The 20,633-nt window shown below is 40.4% G+C and overlaps 2 protein-coding genes across 2 annotated transcripts; both read right to left on the reverse strand.

Moving 5' to 3' along the window:
• Window positions 1–1,004: 1,004 nt before the first annotated feature.
• Window positions 1,005–4,690, reverse strand: LOC137134281 (novel protein similar to vertebrate neurofilament, medium polypeptide (NEFM)). The gene is given in 4 exon segments (XM_067518943.1): window positions 1,005–2,696; window positions 2,995–3,119; window positions 3,204–4,080; window positions 4,082–4,690. Coding segments are annotated over 4 exon segments (2,373 nt in total). The 5' UTR covers window positions 4,147–4,690; the 3' UTR covers window positions 1,005–1,390.
• A 210-nt stretch (window positions 4,691–4,900) lies between these two features.
• On the reverse strand, window positions 4,901–8,776 carry comtd1 (catechol-O-methyltransferase domain containing 1). The gene is made up of 7 exons (XM_067518969.1): window positions 8,618–8,776; window positions 8,404–8,522; window positions 6,625–6,730; window positions 6,068–6,186; window positions 5,603–5,657; window positions 5,388–5,521; window positions 4,901–5,305 (listed from the first exon to the last, which is right to left on the reverse strand). Exons 1-7 carry the CDS (start codon window positions 8,670–8,672, stop codon window positions 5,153–5,155), a joined length of 741 nt encoding a protein of 246 aa, XP_067375070.1. The 5' UTR covers window positions 8,673–8,776; the 3' UTR covers window positions 4,901–5,152.
• Between the last annotated feature and the right edge of the window lie 11,857 nt (window positions 8,777–20,633).

Consider the following 20,633-nt stretch of genomic DNA (forward strand, 5'->3'; position numbering starts at 1 on the left):
CCAATATGTCACATTGGCCCTGGTTTATACTAATACATACTTAAACTACAGGGAAGGGCTGATTTCTGTATCACCAGACTTAAAGTGGGACATTAAAACAATTATTTTCCAGCACTGTAAATGTGGCTCAAGGTAGTTTGCCACTTGTGTTTGAGTTTGAATGGCGATATTTTGCATAATTTCACTGCTTGGTGCACTTTGCTTTTGTTGTTTGACAGGTATGGTGACTTCTCAGGCTTATTTCCAGAAAGAAAACTAATGAAACGGAAACAAATGGGATACCTCCTGAAATCTTTTCCTAAAAACAAATTGTAAATACTGTATTTTATAATACAGCTGAAAAACAAAACAAAACTGTAAATTAAAATGGACTTTCAGGAGTCAAGACAATGAACATCCCTTCAGGAGACAATGGTGCAAAGAAAACGGAAAAAGATTGTTATAATTCACAGCACCCCTTTCTTTACATTTATACACTTTGAGGACCCCTTTTTTATACAATGACATGGGGGAACTGTAGACAATTTCTGGGGAATATTGTTTAAAGCCACCTAACAGGTGTAGTTTTTTACTAACAACAAATGTAATGTTTAGAGGAGATGTAATAAAGATGTTTGTTGTTAGTGTTACTATCTGCATGTGCAAACAAATTTTAAGCGTTTTCTATGAGTCTTGCACTATGCAGAGAAAAAATATCTGTAGCCTTATTCCACAGTATATTAAGTTATCACTCATGTTTTTTGATTGGTTGTGTTTGATCCATGTGTGAAGTCAACTTTACTGTGTTCAATTCAGTGTTGTAGTGTAGGACCAGACTCTAAGATTTTGTTTTGACACAGTGACCAGAGTAGAGACTACATGTCACATTGAGGTAAATCAAAATGACAGTAAGTCTGGCCTATTTCAAGCGAATTGACTGCAACCATTCAGGAGGAGTACGGGCAAGTTATCAGCAAACGGAGATAAAGAGTAAGATAGTCGCAGTGAACGCCAGAGTCATGGGATTATTTTTGTATATTGTATTTATTTATCAGCACATACCAAAGCAGATAAAGATGAATGCAAATTCATAGTTCATGTTGCATCATGTACATTCATAATTGTATTAGTTGTGTGGTGACTTAAAGATTTGATACATAAGTTGATTTTAAGTTCCAAGGCAAAGCTGCTGCAGACAGGAGATTCATGCTTTCTGCCGGTAAAGTGGTCATTCAGAAGAGAAATTATATCTTTGAAGTCTCATTGCTTTGTTTGGCTCGGTTTTATTCCTTGGATTTTTATATGTAAAAGTTAAAGCTGTTCTCACTTTTCTGCTTCACCATACCTGATATTTGCCTTGCTTCATTTAAGGTGGAAATGCCTGGCATCCTTGCGTCTCCAGCATCTTAACTTATTTCTCTGCCTCACTACTCTCTACCTTTAAAGCGTTATCCTGAGGCTCATTTATTTTCTCGGAGCCTTCGGTTGGCTCTGTCTGATGTGCCTGGCTGTTTTCTGGTGTCTCCTGCAACTGTGTGACGTCTGCGCTGCCCCCTGTCTTTTCCTTTGGCGCCACAGTTGGGGCTGTTTCAGTTTTATCCCCACCGTCTGGTGTCGGATCCACCACTTCAGAAAGTCTTTTCTCATTGGATGTCAGAGATTCTTGTTCTGGGCTTTTACTGTTGTCCTGTTCGGTGCATATTGCTACTTTCTCCTCACCTTTTGCAGCTTGTGATTTACTAATTACCTCTGCATCACTCTGTTCCTGTTTCTCAATCTCGCTTACTGTAGTTGATGTCACTTTAGCCTTTTCTGCCTCTACAGGCAAAATGCTCTTTGTCTCTGCCGTACATTCTGACGGTTTTTCGGCTGCTACTGCACCTGACATATCAAGCTCACCTTCAGCTTGCACAGTACTGCTTGGCCTCTGAGTTTTGCCTGATTCTTGGGCTGAAACCTCGTGAACTGCGTTCTTCTCTTCAGCAGAGATAAAACTAATGTCTACTCCTTTTTTGTCATTCACAGATATTTTTGGACATTCAACTTCTGCAAGGACTTGTGTTTTGAAGTCATGTGGTTTTGAAGCGATATCTTTCTCAGTTGTTACATCCGTCCCCACAGCTTCTTTGTCTTCTTTTGTGTTTTCAGCTATTGTTTGATCCTTTTCTTTGTCATCAGTGCTCTCACTTAAAAAAATATTGTTTTGAGTATTTTTATCTATACCACTGTCCCCTTCACTGTGAACTGCTTCAGTCGTTTCCAACTCGTCTTTACTTTTTTGCCCTTCATCACTGTTATCCACCTCACCAGGTCCCTCTCCGTCTTTCCCAGCAGCTTCATTTACTGCATTTTCCGCGGACTCTACTTGATTCTGCTGACTATCAGATATCTGCTCACCTTGTTCCTCTTGACCATCTTTATTATCCTTCTCTTCCTCACTGCCCCCTCTAAAGCTTTTGGCACCCTCCTGCTCATCCTTTCCTGTTTCTGTCTCCTCTGATCCTGTCTCCTCAATTTCACACATCTCAATTTCTCTGGTGGTTTCTGTTATAATCTCCTCTACAAACTTGTACTGGGGCTCTACTCGTCTGTTTGGACCACCTGGCCGGCTGAGGGAGGGGAGGGTGTAAACAGGGGACTGGTGGTAGATGTAGGGCAAGGAGATGTGGGTGTCTGACACTGTGGACAGCCGAGCCTCCTCGCCACAGAGAAGTTTCCTGCAAGGAAACGGAGACAGATTTCTATATGCAATACAGAAAAAAACTACTACCATGAGTAATTACCTCAAATATAATTAAATATGCATTGTGTCTCTGTATTCCAGTCTTATAAACTGTGATAATAATAATATGAATGATCCATTACTTTATGCAGCAGATGTTAAAAGCAGAAGATAAAACTGGTTTAAACTAAGCTTCCCAATAAATTTGCAGTCCAAAAATATTCACCTACAGTAGGTGATAACAACTTTTTGAACTTTTTTATGTGACATGATTTGGATGTAGCACGTTGTACCTGTAAGACAGTATCTCCACATCTAAAGCCATCTTTACGTTTAACAGGTCCTGGTACTCCCGCAGGTATCCAGACATGTCAAATTTGCAATTGATGAGCTCATTTTCAAGTTCTTTGATTGCGTTCTGGAGAAAGACAGGAGAAAACATCTGAGCACGTGAACAATTGCTTAACAAGCTTTTATCCATCTACTGTAACTACTGTCTTACCTGGTAATGGATAACTTCTTCCTTGTGTCGATCCTCGATGTCGTGGAGTTGTTTCTCCAGAGCTTCCCTGGTGCCTTTGGCACAGTCCAGTTCGACGGTTTTAGCCTGCAGGCGCTTCCTGTACTCTTGGATCTCCTGCTGGGTCGCTTTCAAAGCCTCTCGCTTGGTTTCAGCACTCTCTGTTAATCTGGCGAACTGAGATCGGAAAGTTTCTCCCAACTGCTGGATATCGGTCGCGGTGTGACCTTCCAGCTGTGCCCTGATGTCCCGGAGTGCCGCAGTGATGCCAGGGTTGCCAAATTCGTGCGCCTTGGCAGTTATCTGCGCTTTCTGGATTTGGTCAAACATCTCTGACACCTCAGCCTCGTGGTTTCTGTTCAGGAAGTGGATTTCATCAACAAGCGCCTGCGCTTTTTTCTCTAGCTGTAGTTTAGCCTGATATGCGTCATCGATGTCCTTCTTGAGAATCTTGATATCGCTCTCGGCGTCTGATCTGGTGCGAGCCTCCTGCTCGTGTTGTTTCTTTAACTTTGACAGATCATCCTCTAAATTCTGATGCTCGATTTCAATCTGATGCTTCTGGTGAGTGATATCCTGAACCAGCTGCCTCAGATTCCTCAGCTCGGGTCCATACTCCTCCTCAAAACAAGATGCGGGCTTCGCTTTCCCTCTGATCTCCTCGATTTCTTTCTCCAGCAGATGATTCTGGTGCTCCAGCCAATGCACCTTCTCTATGAATCCTGCAAGACGATCGTTCAGGCCACGCATCTGTTCCCTCTCGTTAAACTTCGCAGAATTCATACCCGTGAACGTCACACTGCCATCTAATCCCGAAGGTCTTGCTTTGCGTTGTAAATACTTGGTATCCATGCTGTGACTCGTGTTGTGGCTGTGTATCTCCGGTGCAGACACGCTCCATGCGGGCTTTTACATCCGCCTCCATCTGCTCCGTCTGCAGAATGGAGCTGTCCGCGGTGCTGAAAAGGTGTAGAATCAGCTGATGCTTTAATGAGAGGCTGCACTGCGTTTTATCGCTGACAGCAGTGACGTGATGAATTGACTGGCATTACCCAAACAACTGTTATTATTGTTGTTGTTGTTAAACCCCTTTATTGATACCGGGCCAAAGTGTTTCACTATTAACATGCTGCTCTAAGAATAAATACCATTTCATCTACACCCAAATGAAAAGTCTGAAAATAAAAAGCTGGGTCGCTTCCAACAGTGCAGGGTTCACTTGTTCATATTTCACCCTTCCTGCTTTACTCTAAGCTACTTAGTTACAATCCTTATATATATTTAGGCTTATATAACACGTTAGACTACTTTTTAGCAGTAGCTGAATAATTATTTACTGAAGATTTACTTAAGATATTGAACTTAAGTAAAAGTCCTGCATTCCGAATTTTGCTTGATAAAACAAATACTTGAATGTTTGTAAGCATCATTTGCATAAAACATGGAATATGTATACAGACAAATGCTAAAACCTCACTAATACATAACATAAATACAATCCAGTCAGAATCTCCTCCTCCACATGAAAAGATCACTGGATGAAATCAATCAACGGCTGAGTCAAAAAGAGCATCTATGCCATGATAACATAAAGGATAAAATAAATCTTTGTGTATTCTTGAAGTTTTAATTATTCCTAACTAATTTCGGTGACTCCTCAGGGTCAATAAAATCCTTACTTATTTTTACTCGTAACAAAACATGTTTAATTCATTTGTATTTGTTTATCAGTTAGTAACTAAAGTTATCAAATAAATGCAGTGTAAATGTAGTGATGTAAAAGAACTTCAATATTTGTATTCTAGTGGAGCTGAAGAGATTGACAGAAATATTCAGAAAGCAGTGTACATCACATAGTATGTTCTATACTTAGATTCAATAATTAAATAATGTACCATCATAAACATTGTGTAACTGTTTAAATAATCATTTTAGCGTTTAATGGCAAGTGTCAGCCCATCGCCCACAGTGAGCATGCTCAGATCGATTCTCTCGTCCTTTTGCAGCTTCTTGTTGAGAGCATCCAGACCCCGGGAGACGGGGTCATTGGGAGCAGGATTCACCACTTTTCCGCTCCACAGCACCTGTAAAAAAGTGAACAGCAGAAGCTGCCTCATTGTGTTCACACTGTAAGCGTGCTGGTTCCCCTTGCATAAGTGTACTTACATTGTCAATTGCAATAATTCCCCCTTTTCTTATGAGCTGGAGGGACTTCTCATAGTATCTGTCATAGTTCAATTTATCAGCATCAATGAACACAAAATCATATGTTCCAGTTTCTCCTGCTGCTGTTAGGTTATCTGTTGAAACAGAGATGAAAATTTAAATGCAATATGTTTATATTGCACTCAAATTATGACTGAGGGTTATAAAACACTTACTCAGTGTCCTCATGGCTATTTCGTGTTTTACATCTATCTTATTTTCCACTCCAGCCTATGGAAAAGGTTGAATACTATGAGAGATGTGCAGGCATTTTTTTCCTCCTGTAATTGTTTCATGAACACGTTGCTAAGACAGCTTGAACAGGAATCGATTTGACTGCTTGACTTTGCAACTTTCCGTGACGCTGTTCCCTGAGCAGACACCTTTTTGCTCTGTAGCGTGCAGCATTTTGTGAAGACATACTGACAGAAGGTAGATATACAGTACAGTGAGCTGTTCGCTGCACAATTCTTCTCTGAGTGAAGCAATGTTTCCAAATGTGCAAAATGCCAAATTTAAATCCTGTACAAGTGCGAGGAACTGGACCTTATGCGTTGCTGTAGTAGTATGAGATTAAGATTTAAGGATTTGTGAAAAAATCTTCATTTTAATATTATTATATTTAATTTTAATTTTCTTACCTCTTTAAAAAATGGCCTGGCAATGTCCACATATGTGTCATTTTTTTCACAAGCTACCACACGTCCACTTTCTGGCATGGCCAGAGCCATGCTCAGTGCATTGTATCCTGTGTACATCCCTGCAGGATAAGTAAAGTTTTACCTGAGTCACATTGGAACTGAATACATTATAGTGAAATTTAATCAGAGTTAAAATTGAATACTTGATGTTGAGATTTCAATGCCATGAAGTTACAGCACTGAATCATTTAATTTGTGTGACATTTGCAGTAGGCAGCATTATATTTATGCTGCTCATATCAAACTTGTTACTTTTGAATCTAAAATTTCAATTTAAATCAAAAGAACAAGTCACTCGATAATGATCCATAACATTTGCCACTAAATTTCAAGATGAAAATTTCCAATTTAAAAGGCTCCTGGTATGGTGAGTGCAATCAGTGAGATGCCTGTGCTATCAGGTTATTGTCAAACATATCAGCTTCAGCAGTACTGTGCAAAAATATTCGAGTATTGTATAGTATTTGCTTCCACATATTTCAGAGTTTCATTCTCACCAATTTCAATGGCTTTAGTTCCATTGATCAGTTTAATGAGATTTGCCATAAACTGAGCTTGTTCACTGGCAACCATCATGGTACTCAATGGATCCTCAAGGGTTCTCTGAAATAAAAAACGTAAATCCATTATATATGTATCATTATATTATGTGAGTCATTACACTAGAAAACAAATGGAGACGTCTTCATAGTGGACAGCAGGTACTGCTGTCTGGTGTTCTCTTTAGTGGTCACAATTTGTACTGCTTACATCCTGCAGTCTCGTATTCTTGGCAAGTTTTCGGTACTTCTACAAACTTCGTTCCCAGAAAAGTTGGGAAAATGTGTAAAATCTAAACAAAATGTAATGACATAAAATTTGTTTGAAAGCAATAATAATTAATGAAAAGATACCAAATGTGTAAAAACAGATGATTTTGGTATAATCGTTGCTTGTTCGATCCTCGAGATAATGTTACTCAACACACACTATTCACAAAATGTTAGCGATATTCAAATTTAGGGTAAAATTTCAGAGTGGATCTAAAATGCACAATAACCTTTTCAAGTGAACTTAAGTTGACCTCTAAACATTTGAGTGCACATGTCTAACTGTACAAGGTTTCAGAATTTATTGCATAACATGCTGTTCTGTAACAAGACGATTAACCGCAAAAAGCAGAACGTGATCCACAAATTGACCACTACATTGTCTGGTTCTATGACAATTTGTTCGAAACAGTCGTCTCCCATCATGCTGTTCACATTTTGACATTGTGAGACCAAACGACACCTAACAATTGACAAGTCATTGAGACGTTGCCTTTTTTTATTGTGCTATACCCAACACTGTTGTTAGCTTTTGTTTTAATAAATAGTTTGAGAAGAAGAAATTACCATTGCATGCTTCTACTTAAATGCCCTACTTTCATGATATATCAATGTAACATAAACTTTTTACAATTTCCATAAATTTCACCCGAAAGTCGAATATCCCTAACTTTTTGTGAGTAGTGTAAATATTTTTTTGTTTTTTTGGTTTCATGTTGTCATCACATGAAGTCGTTAAATGATTCAGATAATCCGGAGAAAATTCTATATCCAATCAGACGAGTACTGATTGGCTGTGAGCTTCAGATACGATTTTGTAGTGGCATTGACAGCATGGCCTCAAAAACACCTCTGAAAATCATTCTCAGTAAACACACTTCTTCCACAAATGCAAGTTCAAACTCTACCATGCAAAAAAACAACCATATGTAAACACCACTACCTTCTGTGAGCCCCAACTCATTTAAATGTGGACAGTTGGAAACTGTCCTTTGGTCCTACCATTTTGACACCTCTCTTTTATTTTCATTTTACCCAGCATCCAAACTGCTCTGGAAATGAGGTTTGTATATAATGTAAAGAAACTTTTTTGCAGTTGACACCAAAAAAACTAACATAGAACAAAACTGACCAAAGTCTGAGCAGGTATCTCTGAAAAGTATCCAGCATCTAGAAAGAGTTACAAAGTTTAGGCCACAGCCTAATAGGTGAGGTCTTTTTTTAGTTTTAAGCCTGGAGGCCCAAAAGAACAACCAGCCTCAGCCTGACCTAAATAATCTGCTCGTGGCTTCAGCATGTACATTAACGTTAGATGAATGGGTTTGGATGAAGTGAGGTTTAGCAGTATAGCACTGAAATAGTTGACGGGGAGGATTTGCAAAGACATTAACAGTCAGGATCTAAGGTAATGATTCACTTATTTTCCTAATGTCGAGAGAGGAGCCACTGGTTCTCTGGAGTTCTTACCAGTTTGAGTTTGGTGAGGACGGGATGCTCCCTCAGTGAGTTGTTAACTACATACTGCAGCACAGGGTCATACTTTCCTTCACTGTGGCTCTTCCCAACAAAGGCAGACTTTCCTACACCTGAGCAACAAGAAACAGAACCGCAGCCACTGTTATTACTAACAACAACAAAAAAAAAATCTGCATCACTTACCAGATCCTCAGTCACGTCATACCTGTTAGTATGACAGCGAGAAAAGCACAGAAGAGCATTTTAATGTCTGCAGCCATTATACCCTGGGATTTGTTAAGGAGTTAAGTGTTGGGTTGGAATCCACTGCAAAACTTTGCTCCAGTCTCTTTTCTAGCATGCAAGCTCTCAGTGTTTGTTTTGTTTGTCAACCTTTGAAAGGGAGGCCCAGCTTATTGATTTTTGTTTGAATTGGGAAAGTAGAGACATTTTTGTACAGTTTATTCATTTTAGAGGAAACATGCTTAACCAATTTATTAAAACAATCATTATTTTTTAGAAGCAGGGAAGCTAGTTCTAATATACCACTTTTTAAATGATGGTGATGACACAATTACCTTTCATGACTAAAGTCTTATAAAGCTGCTAACACTAACCCAGCATTCGCCTAATGTATCAGTCTTTCAGAGGAGTTTATGTACAATCAATGTGCTGTCAGTTTTTCCTAACTGTTAAAGAGAATATAAAAAAAGGCTTTTTTTAGGCAGACAACTTTTTTCTTTCTCCATCTTGTGAACTCTAACTGTTGTTAGTAGGTCCGCCCTCTTTATTTGCTGAAACAGTGACAGCAGTTGTGTTGCAATCCCAAAAAAAGCAAATGAAAAAAAAAAACACTTTAAACTGTTGTATCTGTTGTGATGGGAAATATAGATAGCTTCATGAAATTATGAACAGTTCCACGACAAACTCTTGCTTTTAGCAACTGTCCAAGTGTTTCCCATATTCTCCAAAAGAAAGAAGCAAAGGAAATATTTCACATATTTCCAATGTGTTTATTTATTTAAAATCAATGGACATGGTCATTTTTCCCCTTTTCTAGAAAATGTAAAAAAAAATCTGTTTTCTAACCCTGGGCATTTGGACTATTTCTATTGCAGAAGTGCTCCTATTCCCTCCTGTAAACTCTCACAACTGTTGGTAAATCTACCACCTTTATTTGCAGAAACCCCAGATTTCAAAATATTACAGAGCCTGGGAGGGATGTTGCAATCTAAAGAAAAAAAAAAAAAAAAACCCACTTTGAACTGTTTTATCTGTGTACTTTCTAAATTTAAGGTTTTTTTTTTTATATTTCAAAAGACAACTATGTCCTAATTGTGTGAATTACATCACATTAGGCAAATAACGAGTGTATCAAGCTGCAGTTTGTTTCAAAGAGGTTTCAACAATTTACCCTGCACATGTTACAGGTTCATTAAGCTTTAAAGAGTATCCAAAAAGTATTTGTGACTACGTACATAATGATAAAATCCATTACAAATGTGTATGGGACCAAAACAGAATTGCAAATAAAGACATAAATAAAATAAAATAAAACTTGGTACAATTACAATTTTTTTTTAATTTTACAGAATGCACTTTACAACACTGCCTCCTTGTGTTGGAATGAAGGATTGATTTTATTTTGAGTGCATTCCACTGAATGGCTCTAAAGAATAATTATTGCATGTAAAACATTACATTTCTATAGCAGAGCAGAGAGGCATTTAACAGTATGGAAATAAAAATGACTTCAGTCTAGAAATCTGTGATTCCTGTGCTGACAGACATGATTGTTATTGTTTGTGAACATGCAAATTCAGTGAGAAACAACAGAAACTTTTATTTTGCTCAGATGTAAACTCCAGGGTTGCTCCATAAACAATACCAAGCATTGACGCAATACAGAGCTGAGTACTCTTTTAACACTAAGGTAATGCTCTCAGTCAGTACCTCAGCTGATGCCATATGGACTAGAAGCAGCATCATTATAAGAGCAACAAACTAAAGATAATGCAGGCTGAGGACTCACATGAATTGGACTGAAGTACTTTTAAATGCAAAATTAGCATTTAACTTTAATCAGAGATTATGTGAAAGCAGTTTTAAAAATGAAATGTTGCTCCCAAGTGTTAATTCACACCCTCATTCAACTCAGTGCATGCAAGTTTGTGCATAGACATGGTTAAATGAGTTGACTGGGCCAAACAACCCATGTCTCTGACAGGAACACAGGGCCTGCATGTAAATCCTACACAATTTAAATGCACTTTAAACTTACAGAAACAACAGCTAGAGAGAAGAGGTTAATGTGGAAGTGTTATGTCAGAGCCTGAGACGTGCTGTATTGTATCATGAGCTCAGACCAGTTCTCATTTAACTCAGCATGTGATCGTGCAGATTGCAAATCTTACAAACAGGGAGATGACAACAATAGCGGTGATGACTGAAGCAAATAATGTTTTTACCCTGTGGGAAATCAACCCTTAGGGCTGATAATGGTCCCCAGTCTTCAGCAAGCACAGCTTGTGCAGTTGTAAAGTTTCTCAGAACTTTGGTTGTGGACCAAAAACTCCAACAGGCAGCAGGGAGAGTTCAATATTCACTTTTAATAGTAGCCTTTGGCAACCATTATAAAAGCAGTGAGGCAGGATCAGGGTCTCAAGCAGGCAAAGGTTGGCAACAGAAAGGCAATAAGGCTGAGCAAAGCTAACAGAAACCGCTGACAAAAACTCCACCGGACAAACGCGGTCAAGAAACCCAGTTTGGCAAACACAAGAGAAAACTAGAAAGTGAAGCCAGTAGAGCACATTAGACAATATGGCAAAAATGGCAGAGGTGAGTGAGGACACAAAGTATATACACAGGAAAATCCACACTTGGCAAGAAACAGAAATGGGTGACAATTGTTATAGAACTGTACACGAGAAGCCTTCTGCAAAAATGTTGCGATTATTTGCATATTTATGTTAATGGTGACTGACGCCTGACATCACAGACAGGCCACATTACAATGCAGCAATTGTGATAATTTAGCATTGGTTCCAACATTCCCTTATAACGTATACCAGCTTATCTGGATTGTCCAGATGCTCAACAACCACCAAAGTAGAGTCCAATTTTTAGAACAAAATTTCATGTAGATGTGTGAGCAGTTGTGAGGTGTTTTGGGATGAATCTAGTCTGCACGATCCACCTATGCTTTGTTTCCATTTAACATTGAAATCCTCATCAGCAGATGCTCCAAAGTTTCTTTTCTCTTTTTAACACACTCAATTTTCATTTCATCTCCTGCATCTGTTTGCTCTTAGTTAGTTTTTTCTAGTATTACTCTACACGGTAAAGGACTTGAAAAAGTATTTTCTAGGTTGATTCAGTACAATTGTCCTACGGCCCAAAAACTCAGTGAGTGTCAAATCCTATTGATTCAAGACTGAGAGTTTTATATAATTTCAAACTTAATTTTTGCCTATTTAGTCAAAAATTGGTGATTTTATAAAGCGCATCTAGACAAGGTACTTATTCCAGGGCCTAAAACTGTCCCTGCACCCTCTGCTGATTACCTGGATTGTGCTTGTTAAGTATATCGGGCTGGAGACTCCACTCCCCCCTCATTTATGATGGCATCTTACAGTTTATGACTGACTGAACACACCTGATCCTGGTAATCCCTGGTGGGTACAAGCAGGACAGTGGCTCTCGAGGACCTGGAACGAGCCCTGGTTATGATGAAATATTTTTTAATTTTTTTATTATGTTCCTGTTTCAAAGTTGTGGTTTTATGTTTCCGGGCTGAGCTGTAGAGAAGGAAAAGTAAGATAAATACCACAAAAAATATCACTTCCCAACCAAAAGTAAAAGTGAGCAATAACTTCCAGCTGCAAATACAAATGTTTCATAAGTGGTTTGTTACATTTTTTAGCTTTTTTTTTTTTTTGAGCTTCTGCTTTTGTACAACAGGTAAAGTTTAATTAGCAAAGTGTGTATTCGTGATCCACAATTCAGATCATTTCATCTTTCCGCTTGCAAATGGGAACAGGGAAGATGGTAGCCAGGAATGTTCAAAAAGGAAATTTGTGGATGAGTGGGATGTGAGGTCTCTCCAAGGACACGGAGCTTCCTCTGTCTTTTCCCTAATTAAGAATTCATAGATATAAACAAAAACACGGCACTGACAAAGCACATCAGTGAAATTAGCCATGACATGAACTGTCTCTAAAAAATGTTTGATTTGTGACGAGGAAAGGAGGGGAATGTCTCAGAGTGTGCACACAGCTCTGCAAAGGTCCTCTCTGTGAAAATGAGATACCGTGTTTTTCCACCATCCGCTCCGTCTCTCTCCCACTGCTTCGGGCCTCTGCTTATGTGACGCTAATTGTTTCTGCTACTCGTGCCAAGTACCTACTCTTCCCCAGCACATTCTACAGACAGGCCCGAGTCCCTCAGCTGCTTTTTGTGTCTGTTTAAGGAATGAAAAAATGTGTGCTGCCATCTGCAGCGAGCACACCACTGTTCCTCCTCCCGGCCGTGACTGTCAGAGTGCCACAATGATACACATTCACACACTCTCTGAGAGGTAGAAAAAACTATGTGGTAGAGAAACAAGGAAGCAAAACTGACACATACAACTGCTAATATGAAACAAAATAATTCAAGAGGTTCCTGTTTTGATGCATTTAGCACGTGGGAGGGAAGACGCTGCACATTTGAAAAAGCTTTTAAATTTTGCAAACTAGGCAGAGAAGAAATGTAAGGATGTAGTAGACTTAAAACCAAGCCAGTCTCAATTTATGTGCTGGTGTCTGCCTGATTTTCAGGCATTAACTGGAAAAACAAATCTCCTGAAATAGGTTTGCAAAAGATATATGTGTGTTTGTGTTTAGGCCTTTCAGCACATGCGACTTCAATGTAGCTGAATTTGCCTGTTATTTTCCTGTTTAGTACCTGAATGTGACCAGTAAGTGGCAGTGTTGTTTAGCTAATCCAGTCTTTTTTTTTTTAATGCAAACCCAAGCTCACAGCACAAAGAGAGCCAGGCCTTCACTCACCAGTCTGGGAAGTAATATCACTTTCCTCTTGTTGAATTGACCTGTAACAGTTTCGCAGAGTACACAGGGCAGCAGATATTGACATGCTTGTAATGCCACATGGCTGTTACATCATCTGTGTGTTTATCACAGGGAGGTTGCGTGTGATGCGCTCTAATAACAGCAGTCAGTTTGGCACCATCTCAGCAGTCGGATAAGCACGCATGAATATTAAGTGATGCTAATCACAATGGAGAGAGGGACATCAAGACAACTGACAGACATTTCTTGGCATTCAATTGACATCCTCAGATTCGTCCTCTGTTTGACAGCAGCGTCTCCCATTATGACAAGTCTGTTTAAAGCTCCTAGAAGATGCTCGCACACGTGCGCGTGCACCAGTGCACATTATTACAGATGCACTGACACTGATTTTACTCAAACTGGGCCACTGTGTTGCTGTGCAAGACCAAACAGTGTGTTGCTCAGCACGTGCACATGCACACAAAGGGCACTGGTTTATGTAGGCCACTCGTAGGGTTTCAGAATGTAGATGAGGCTGCAACAAAATATGCATTAAAACTGCTTTTCAGTCGTGGAAATCTGGATTTATTGCTGCAGTATTAAATTGTATTTTGATGCATGGATGTCGAGGATAAGCCATTCAATTCATTATCATCCTCTCTTTGTGTACTCAAGCCATACAGAACAAAAAGCGGATCGGCTTTAGTGGGAAGAAAACTAAAATGAATGGCAGGTGTGGTTGTTTGACTTTCAAATCACCTAGGCATCTATTCTATTAACCTGCAGTGTAAATAAATACAGAATTCAATTTCCATAGAGTCACGCAAGAAGTTGACAGTCCTCAAAAAGATCAAACAGGCTGCTCCAGGGCATGTGAGCCATAGTAAAAAAAAAAAGGAAAACCCTCACTATGAGAGGTGTTGACACCTTGAGCAAGCCACAGAAAAGAGACAAATGTCATATGCTCAGAAACAATTAATGGGTGAGCCACTGGTTTATAAGCCACTAGTCTCCAAGCCAGATTATTCCATACACTGTACGATGTACAGGCTCCCACTACGCCTCAGTCAGTAGACTTTGTAGCTTTACTGAATATCCTGACTGCCCATTTCCCCTCTGCAGTACAATCCTTTCCTGTAACGTTCTGTGCACAATAAGTCACACTTGTATTTGCCCATCCCCACAAAGACACAATCAGCCTTTCCTTCCTGTCCAGAGTCACCATGTGTCTTGTCTTCCTATTTGTCTCACCCTTTGCTGTGTCCCATTGTGACTGCACTGGAGGCACTAATGATAATGTTATTACACAGACCAATTTGCTATGGTGATCAGACTCACTTAATCGAGTTGATTATAAGCCCTCTGTTTGAGATGACCCCTCTGGACTCAGAAAACAGAACAGAGGGAAGGAAGGTTTCTTCAGGCATTCCATCACTGTGCAGGAGACACATGGGATATGACTGTTTGGAGGCATGAGCAGAGGCATGTGTGTGTGTGTTTGTGTGTGCGTGTATCTGTGGCACTTCTTGGTTGTGTGTGGGGTGTTGGGAGAGCAGGCCTTCGGGGAGGTGTAAAGGAGGAGATGGGTGGGACAGTGGCGAGGGGAAGAAGGCACTGGGGGAGCATAGGCTCAGGGTCCAAAATCACAACACAGCCTCTGTAATAGACCCAGACACTCACCACATCTGAAGTTAATCCAATCAGGGAGAAGTACGGCGCTCCCATCCGCTCAAGACCCACAAACATAAGGTCAAGAGCAGCTTGTATTAGTGTGATGATGTCAGAGAGAAGTGGTGTTGATAATTAACTTTCAGCATGTTTTAGTGAGAGATGGGGAAACTGAGCAAGAGTTTGCAGCACGTCCAGCCAAGCAGATGTAAAATGAAGACTGAATGAGTCAGTATTTTATAGCAGGTTAAAATCAGTATTATAAATTATTTTTGACTATTTCGCTATTTGGCACATTGCATGTTTCCTCTCATCAGGGCCACAAGTCTCACTTTTCTAGTTTTGGCGGAAATGTACCAAAAGCTTCCATCTTGTTCACTTGAAAACTTCACTTCTTTGTTCCTCCAGTACTTGGTTTAAATGTAAATGTTGCCTGTTTCACACTGTGTATGTTCTTAAATGTTCGACTTTGCTTAGAGAAAATTGTTTTTAATAATTTATTTTAACAATTCATGCAATGACCCTCATATTGTTAAGGCAGAAAGGTTTTTATGGTCAGTCATCTACTTCATTGTAAAAACAAAAAATACTTTGACACTAACAGCGAGAGTTTTGTGAAATATTCATCCAATGTCCTTATGTTGAGGATGTTTCATACATTCCTTCTGTTGTGCGATTTACATGAATAATCCTCATACACACCACCATCTAACTCTGTCAGAATACATACAGGATGCCCAAAGTACATGAACCACGCTACACATTTGAATGTCTATAGGCTTTTCTGGGACACAGCAATGGAGGACAGCCATGGTAGGGTTCTCTGTGAATTGTACTGTTTTATTTACGGTAAAACAGGACACACTAATAAGGGACACAGAGCACAGTGCCATGATATCATCTGGGGATGGAAAGCAAATGTGCTTTTTAGAGCCAAATATACTGGTCCCTTTCATAGGCGACTTGGTTCCACCCATGATCAAATGCAACGTTTTAAAAAGGACTATTTACTCTTTTCATTTCCTCTTGTGTATTACAGACGAAGGAGCGTGTGGCTTGCTGTATGAAAACAGGGCCTGGCCTAATGTTGCATGAAGACCATGGTGAATTCATATTGATGGGAAAGCAGCCTCTGAAGCCCAACAGCCATGATTTTTTCATAAGCCACCGGGAACAAGAAGTCAGTCAGCTGACAGGTGCTAACGCCGCCAATTGTGCCGTGGATAAGAGATGTGACATGGAGAAAAGAGGGAAAGAGAGAGAGAAAGCAAAAGCAACAACTGGCTCCTCTTTTCTAAGCGCTTCTGTGTGCTGAATGTGTATGTGCTGCGTTGTGTGTGCTCCCTGCGCCCTGTTCCCCTCTATAGCTGGAGAGGATTTTACGGAGGAGACTGTGTAAACACCAGAATGCATGTCAAATATGATGAGTCTTGATAGCTGTAAAACATACCCAAGGACTGCTCCTCACTTATTATCTACAACCAGAGCCCTGGAGCTATGTCTGCATCCTTCTGCCTCCCCTCCACGCATGTCACGCCACAAGTCCCTCTCTGGAAAGCATTGATTATTTTGGCATGAGCCAGGGAGAAAGAAAGGTGTGATTTCTTTTGTGTTTCCGCAAGAAAAAAAATCAGCAAATATAAATATTTTTGTGAGCATGGTGCAGCCACAAGAAAAAATATGAGCACATTGGGGAAGAAATAAAGATGATGGATTTGCTAGCTGACGTGAGCGTATGCTTGCGTGCCTTGTATAAGAGTGTTTGTGTATGTTTGTGTGTGTGTGTGTGTGTGTGTGTGTGTTTAAGCGCTGCTACATTTGGTGAAATGTTTTTGTTCATGTGCATGTCATTTTCTGAACTGTACAACTAGAATAGTATTATCTGTATGTAATTGTACTCCTCCGTTTGCTGTGTCTCTGCGTGTGTGGTGCGCATGTGAATAAAGCCGAAAGAGCGCGTGTTACAGGGAGCGACCGAAGCTGCAGGCGGTGTGAGGCTCCGGGGAACCACTTGAGATTGCAGGCAGAAGGACTGATAAGGCAGCCAGCCATTCATCAGGCCAAATGAAAGCAGTAAAGTTGACTGGAGGAACCCAGGCATTGCTCCAGGATGGCAGTCGGCCTCTCAGTGGAGACCTGTGACTAACACATGCGAGCGGGCATGCATGCATGTACATACACACACAAATAGCCACAGAATTGGGAAAGACGGATGAATGAATGGACTGGGAGGAGATATAGGATTCAGGAGTCTGGCGCAGGAGAGGAGGGGGATAGAAGTATAATGGACCTCCAGGAGCAGAGGTCCCATCTCCCCAGAACTACAACTAGTGACTGAGGCTCCTGTCTGGGATACACGCAGCCTACTCTACTCAGAAAACATCCATCAGACAGATATTACTGTAATCCAAAGGTGATACATTAGCTTGGGTGCCAGGGGAACAGTGTAAGCTGGTGATGGATACCTTTAGAGCTCCCTGCTAGTGTCACAGGGGCCTCTCAGAGAGAGGGAACTACTGCTCCTGCTGCTCAACGTGGTTCTTTCCTGCTTTATGTCACAGTGTGACAATTTATTCCATTGTATTGCTCTTTGTATTTTATTCTTAATCACACTACCCAGAGGATAGAGACATACGAAGTTGCACACTTATGAAAGCAATACATTACTTAAGCACTTAGGCCAGCCAAAGTGGAGAGATGCAGCTACTTAAGAGTGTTGCTGGTGTGTTTATAAGACTATATTAGTGTCTCACTGGTGCTTTGATCGAGCTTGTACCATCAATTTCCACAAAGACTCTATCTTTACTTACATAAATCCCACCTCAGGGTTATTATGAATTTGATTTATTTGCCCCGCTTATGTTTATTATTGTGTTTTATGGTTTATATTCTGTGTTAAATGCCATCAATAGGACTGCAGAGCATGTGTGTCTCATCCTGCAAGGGATGAAAATGGTTTATGGAGCTGTGAGTGCCAATAAACAGGCAGCCACGGCCTTTTGGATGTACATCTTTAATGTTTTATGCATGATGAACTCGATAGTTTAGCACAGGTTCAAGGCCAAATGGTAAGCGCTGGCAGGACTTCCCAGAGGCTGCTACACACCACAGGCACAGGACAGAGACTGAGGCGGGTGCTTGAGTAGGAATGCAGCTGAACCTACCAAACAGTGTGTACGTGTTTGTAAGAAGAGGCCAACGTCTCCTCCTCTGCCCCTGTGTCCGCTGGTCATCCTAATGTTGTCTTGGACCAGCGAAGGGGTCTGGTGTGGGAACCATAGGCCATTTAAGTGATCTGTCTCAGGCAAGATGAAAAGCAGAGAGTCCACCAAGGACATAAGGAAAGATTGATGTTATCACCAAAGCAGTGTGCAGTGACGTGCACTCTTCAAAATGTTCTGTAGCAGCCAATAATAAGAAAATAAAGGCAACCAATGTGGGTTTTTCTTTTAATATGTCACTGGCCAGTCCATCATGATATCGACCACTGGAAATATATGGTTGCACTGCTTTCTATGTTTCCTCAGCTGAAATGCGTTGGATATATGACTAACTGGTCAAACAAGTACTGCAGAACCTTTTGTCACAAGTAGATTATTAGAACCATTAGAATATGTTTTATTCCTTTTTTAAACATCTTGTGTTACATGTTTATACTGCAACCGCAGACATCCTGTCTGATTAGCAAGTGATTATAAAGAAATGTCTCATAATTGTTGAGCTACAAAATGGGGACAACGATTGATGTACCATGGACAGGGGACCAAGATGTCAGGCTACCATGTGCAAATTTTAAGTTACAACAGATCATTAGTTGATTAGTTGTAATGTATAAACCATTCATTTAGAAAAATGTATTGGTAGGTGACATTATACTGTATAACCAAAAGTACTAAAATCAACAATATAAAATGATATGTTTATCCAAACATATACCAATACTCATGTGCACTGCACAATCCGAGCTGCGTTATCACTTCTACGTGTTTATCGCTTCAAGGCCAGGTGAGAATGATTGGCTTTCTCGTAATTCACAGACCCGGCTTTACAAAGTTTATATGCCAGGTGTAAATGAGGGAATGTGTGGATTTACTCGTGTTTCCACCCTAGCACCTGTCTCTGCTGTGAGTGAGTCTTTGATAGCTGCTACATTGCGAGATAGACAGGCCTGTGTCAAGACGATGGCATCAAGAAGCTGACGATTGACAGCTACTGACAGCCATCTTCCTCCTAAACACACTTCAGGTCCCCTGCGCCCCCTGCCTCTTTCTCTCTCTCTTTCTGTCTTTTCCCCCTCTGTCGGGGGAAATTGAGGAGACTCAAAGATAAAGAGAGGGATGTCGTAAACTGGCACCTGTCATCATGTTTTGTTTTGGTCAGGGCACAGAGAACATTCGTAAAGTTTTAAAAGACATTTTGAAGGATTTAGTACTTTCAGTTCTAAAATTTGAATCTCGGGTGATGTGCACAGTCCCTCACACTGGTTTATATTATTTCTGGGCATCAGCCTAAACATAAGGTGATGGTTGAAAAGAAGTGTACGTGTGTTAGAATTCCCATGAGCTCGCAGGACTATAATCTTCCATGGAAGCAATTAAACAGCATTTTTTTTTTAATGATAATTTTGCCTAATATGCTACAACAACCTATTTACCTGAGGTATTAAACACTCTCAGTTGTTTTCTCCTAAATGTGAAATGCTGTCACCAAGACTGAGATGCCTGCCAAGAAACACAAAAAGGGTGAGATCTTTGGCAGGTGGATGTACCTTCAAGCACTTTCAAGCACATGCGCAAATGCACCTTTAAATCAATCCTTGCATCTGCGCCTGGATTTCTCAGGTTGTTGCTGTGTTTCATCAGCTTCAGTCAGAACCAGTGTTTTGTCGCCATCTTCAACCTGTGGAGCCATTATCTGCTGACACACTTATCCTCTTCTAAATGGTTTCTCTTCAGCTTCTGCGAGTCACCTAATCAAAGTTGAAAGCTTAATGCCATTTAAAAATCCCAGTGCTTTCAGCTGCTTTCACTGTCATTATGAAAATGAATGGCGGCAGCTGAGAACTCAGATGTTCTTTCACATCGTGACGGAGTGTCTCTTAATGTGTCTTATGATCTTTAGCATTGCTGCCTTAGACTGAAGGCCTTGGGTGGGGATTTAACTAATCACGTTACACATCTTACACATTGCATTTGGTTTCTATATCCGATCTGTGCCTCCCTTTCTCACCTGCTCTCCATCTCTGCGGCATATGTGTTGGTCATCAAGATCATTAGTACGTGCTGAAAAGAGCACAGCCAGATGAGAAATATAAAGTTTCACTCAACTTGCTGCGGATCTCTTGGTGTAGTGACAGAACATTGGCTCCAAGGAGTCTAATAAGACAGGAATTGTTGAGTTCCTCCTTCGGCAGAGGAGCAGGAGGAGGGAGAGGACTCGAGGTAAATGTCTTTCTACTGTGGAAACCTGGCGTGGATGTTCTCAAATGTTACTGAAGTGTTACATGTCAGCACTGCAAAAACA

This window comes from Channa argus, chromosome 1 (assembly GCF_033026475.1).
Source record: "Channa argus isolate prfri chromosome 1, Channa argus male v1.0, whole genome shotgun sequence".
Classification (NCBI taxonomy): Eukaryota; Metazoa; Chordata; class Actinopteri; order Anabantiformes; family Channidae; genus Channa; species Channa argus.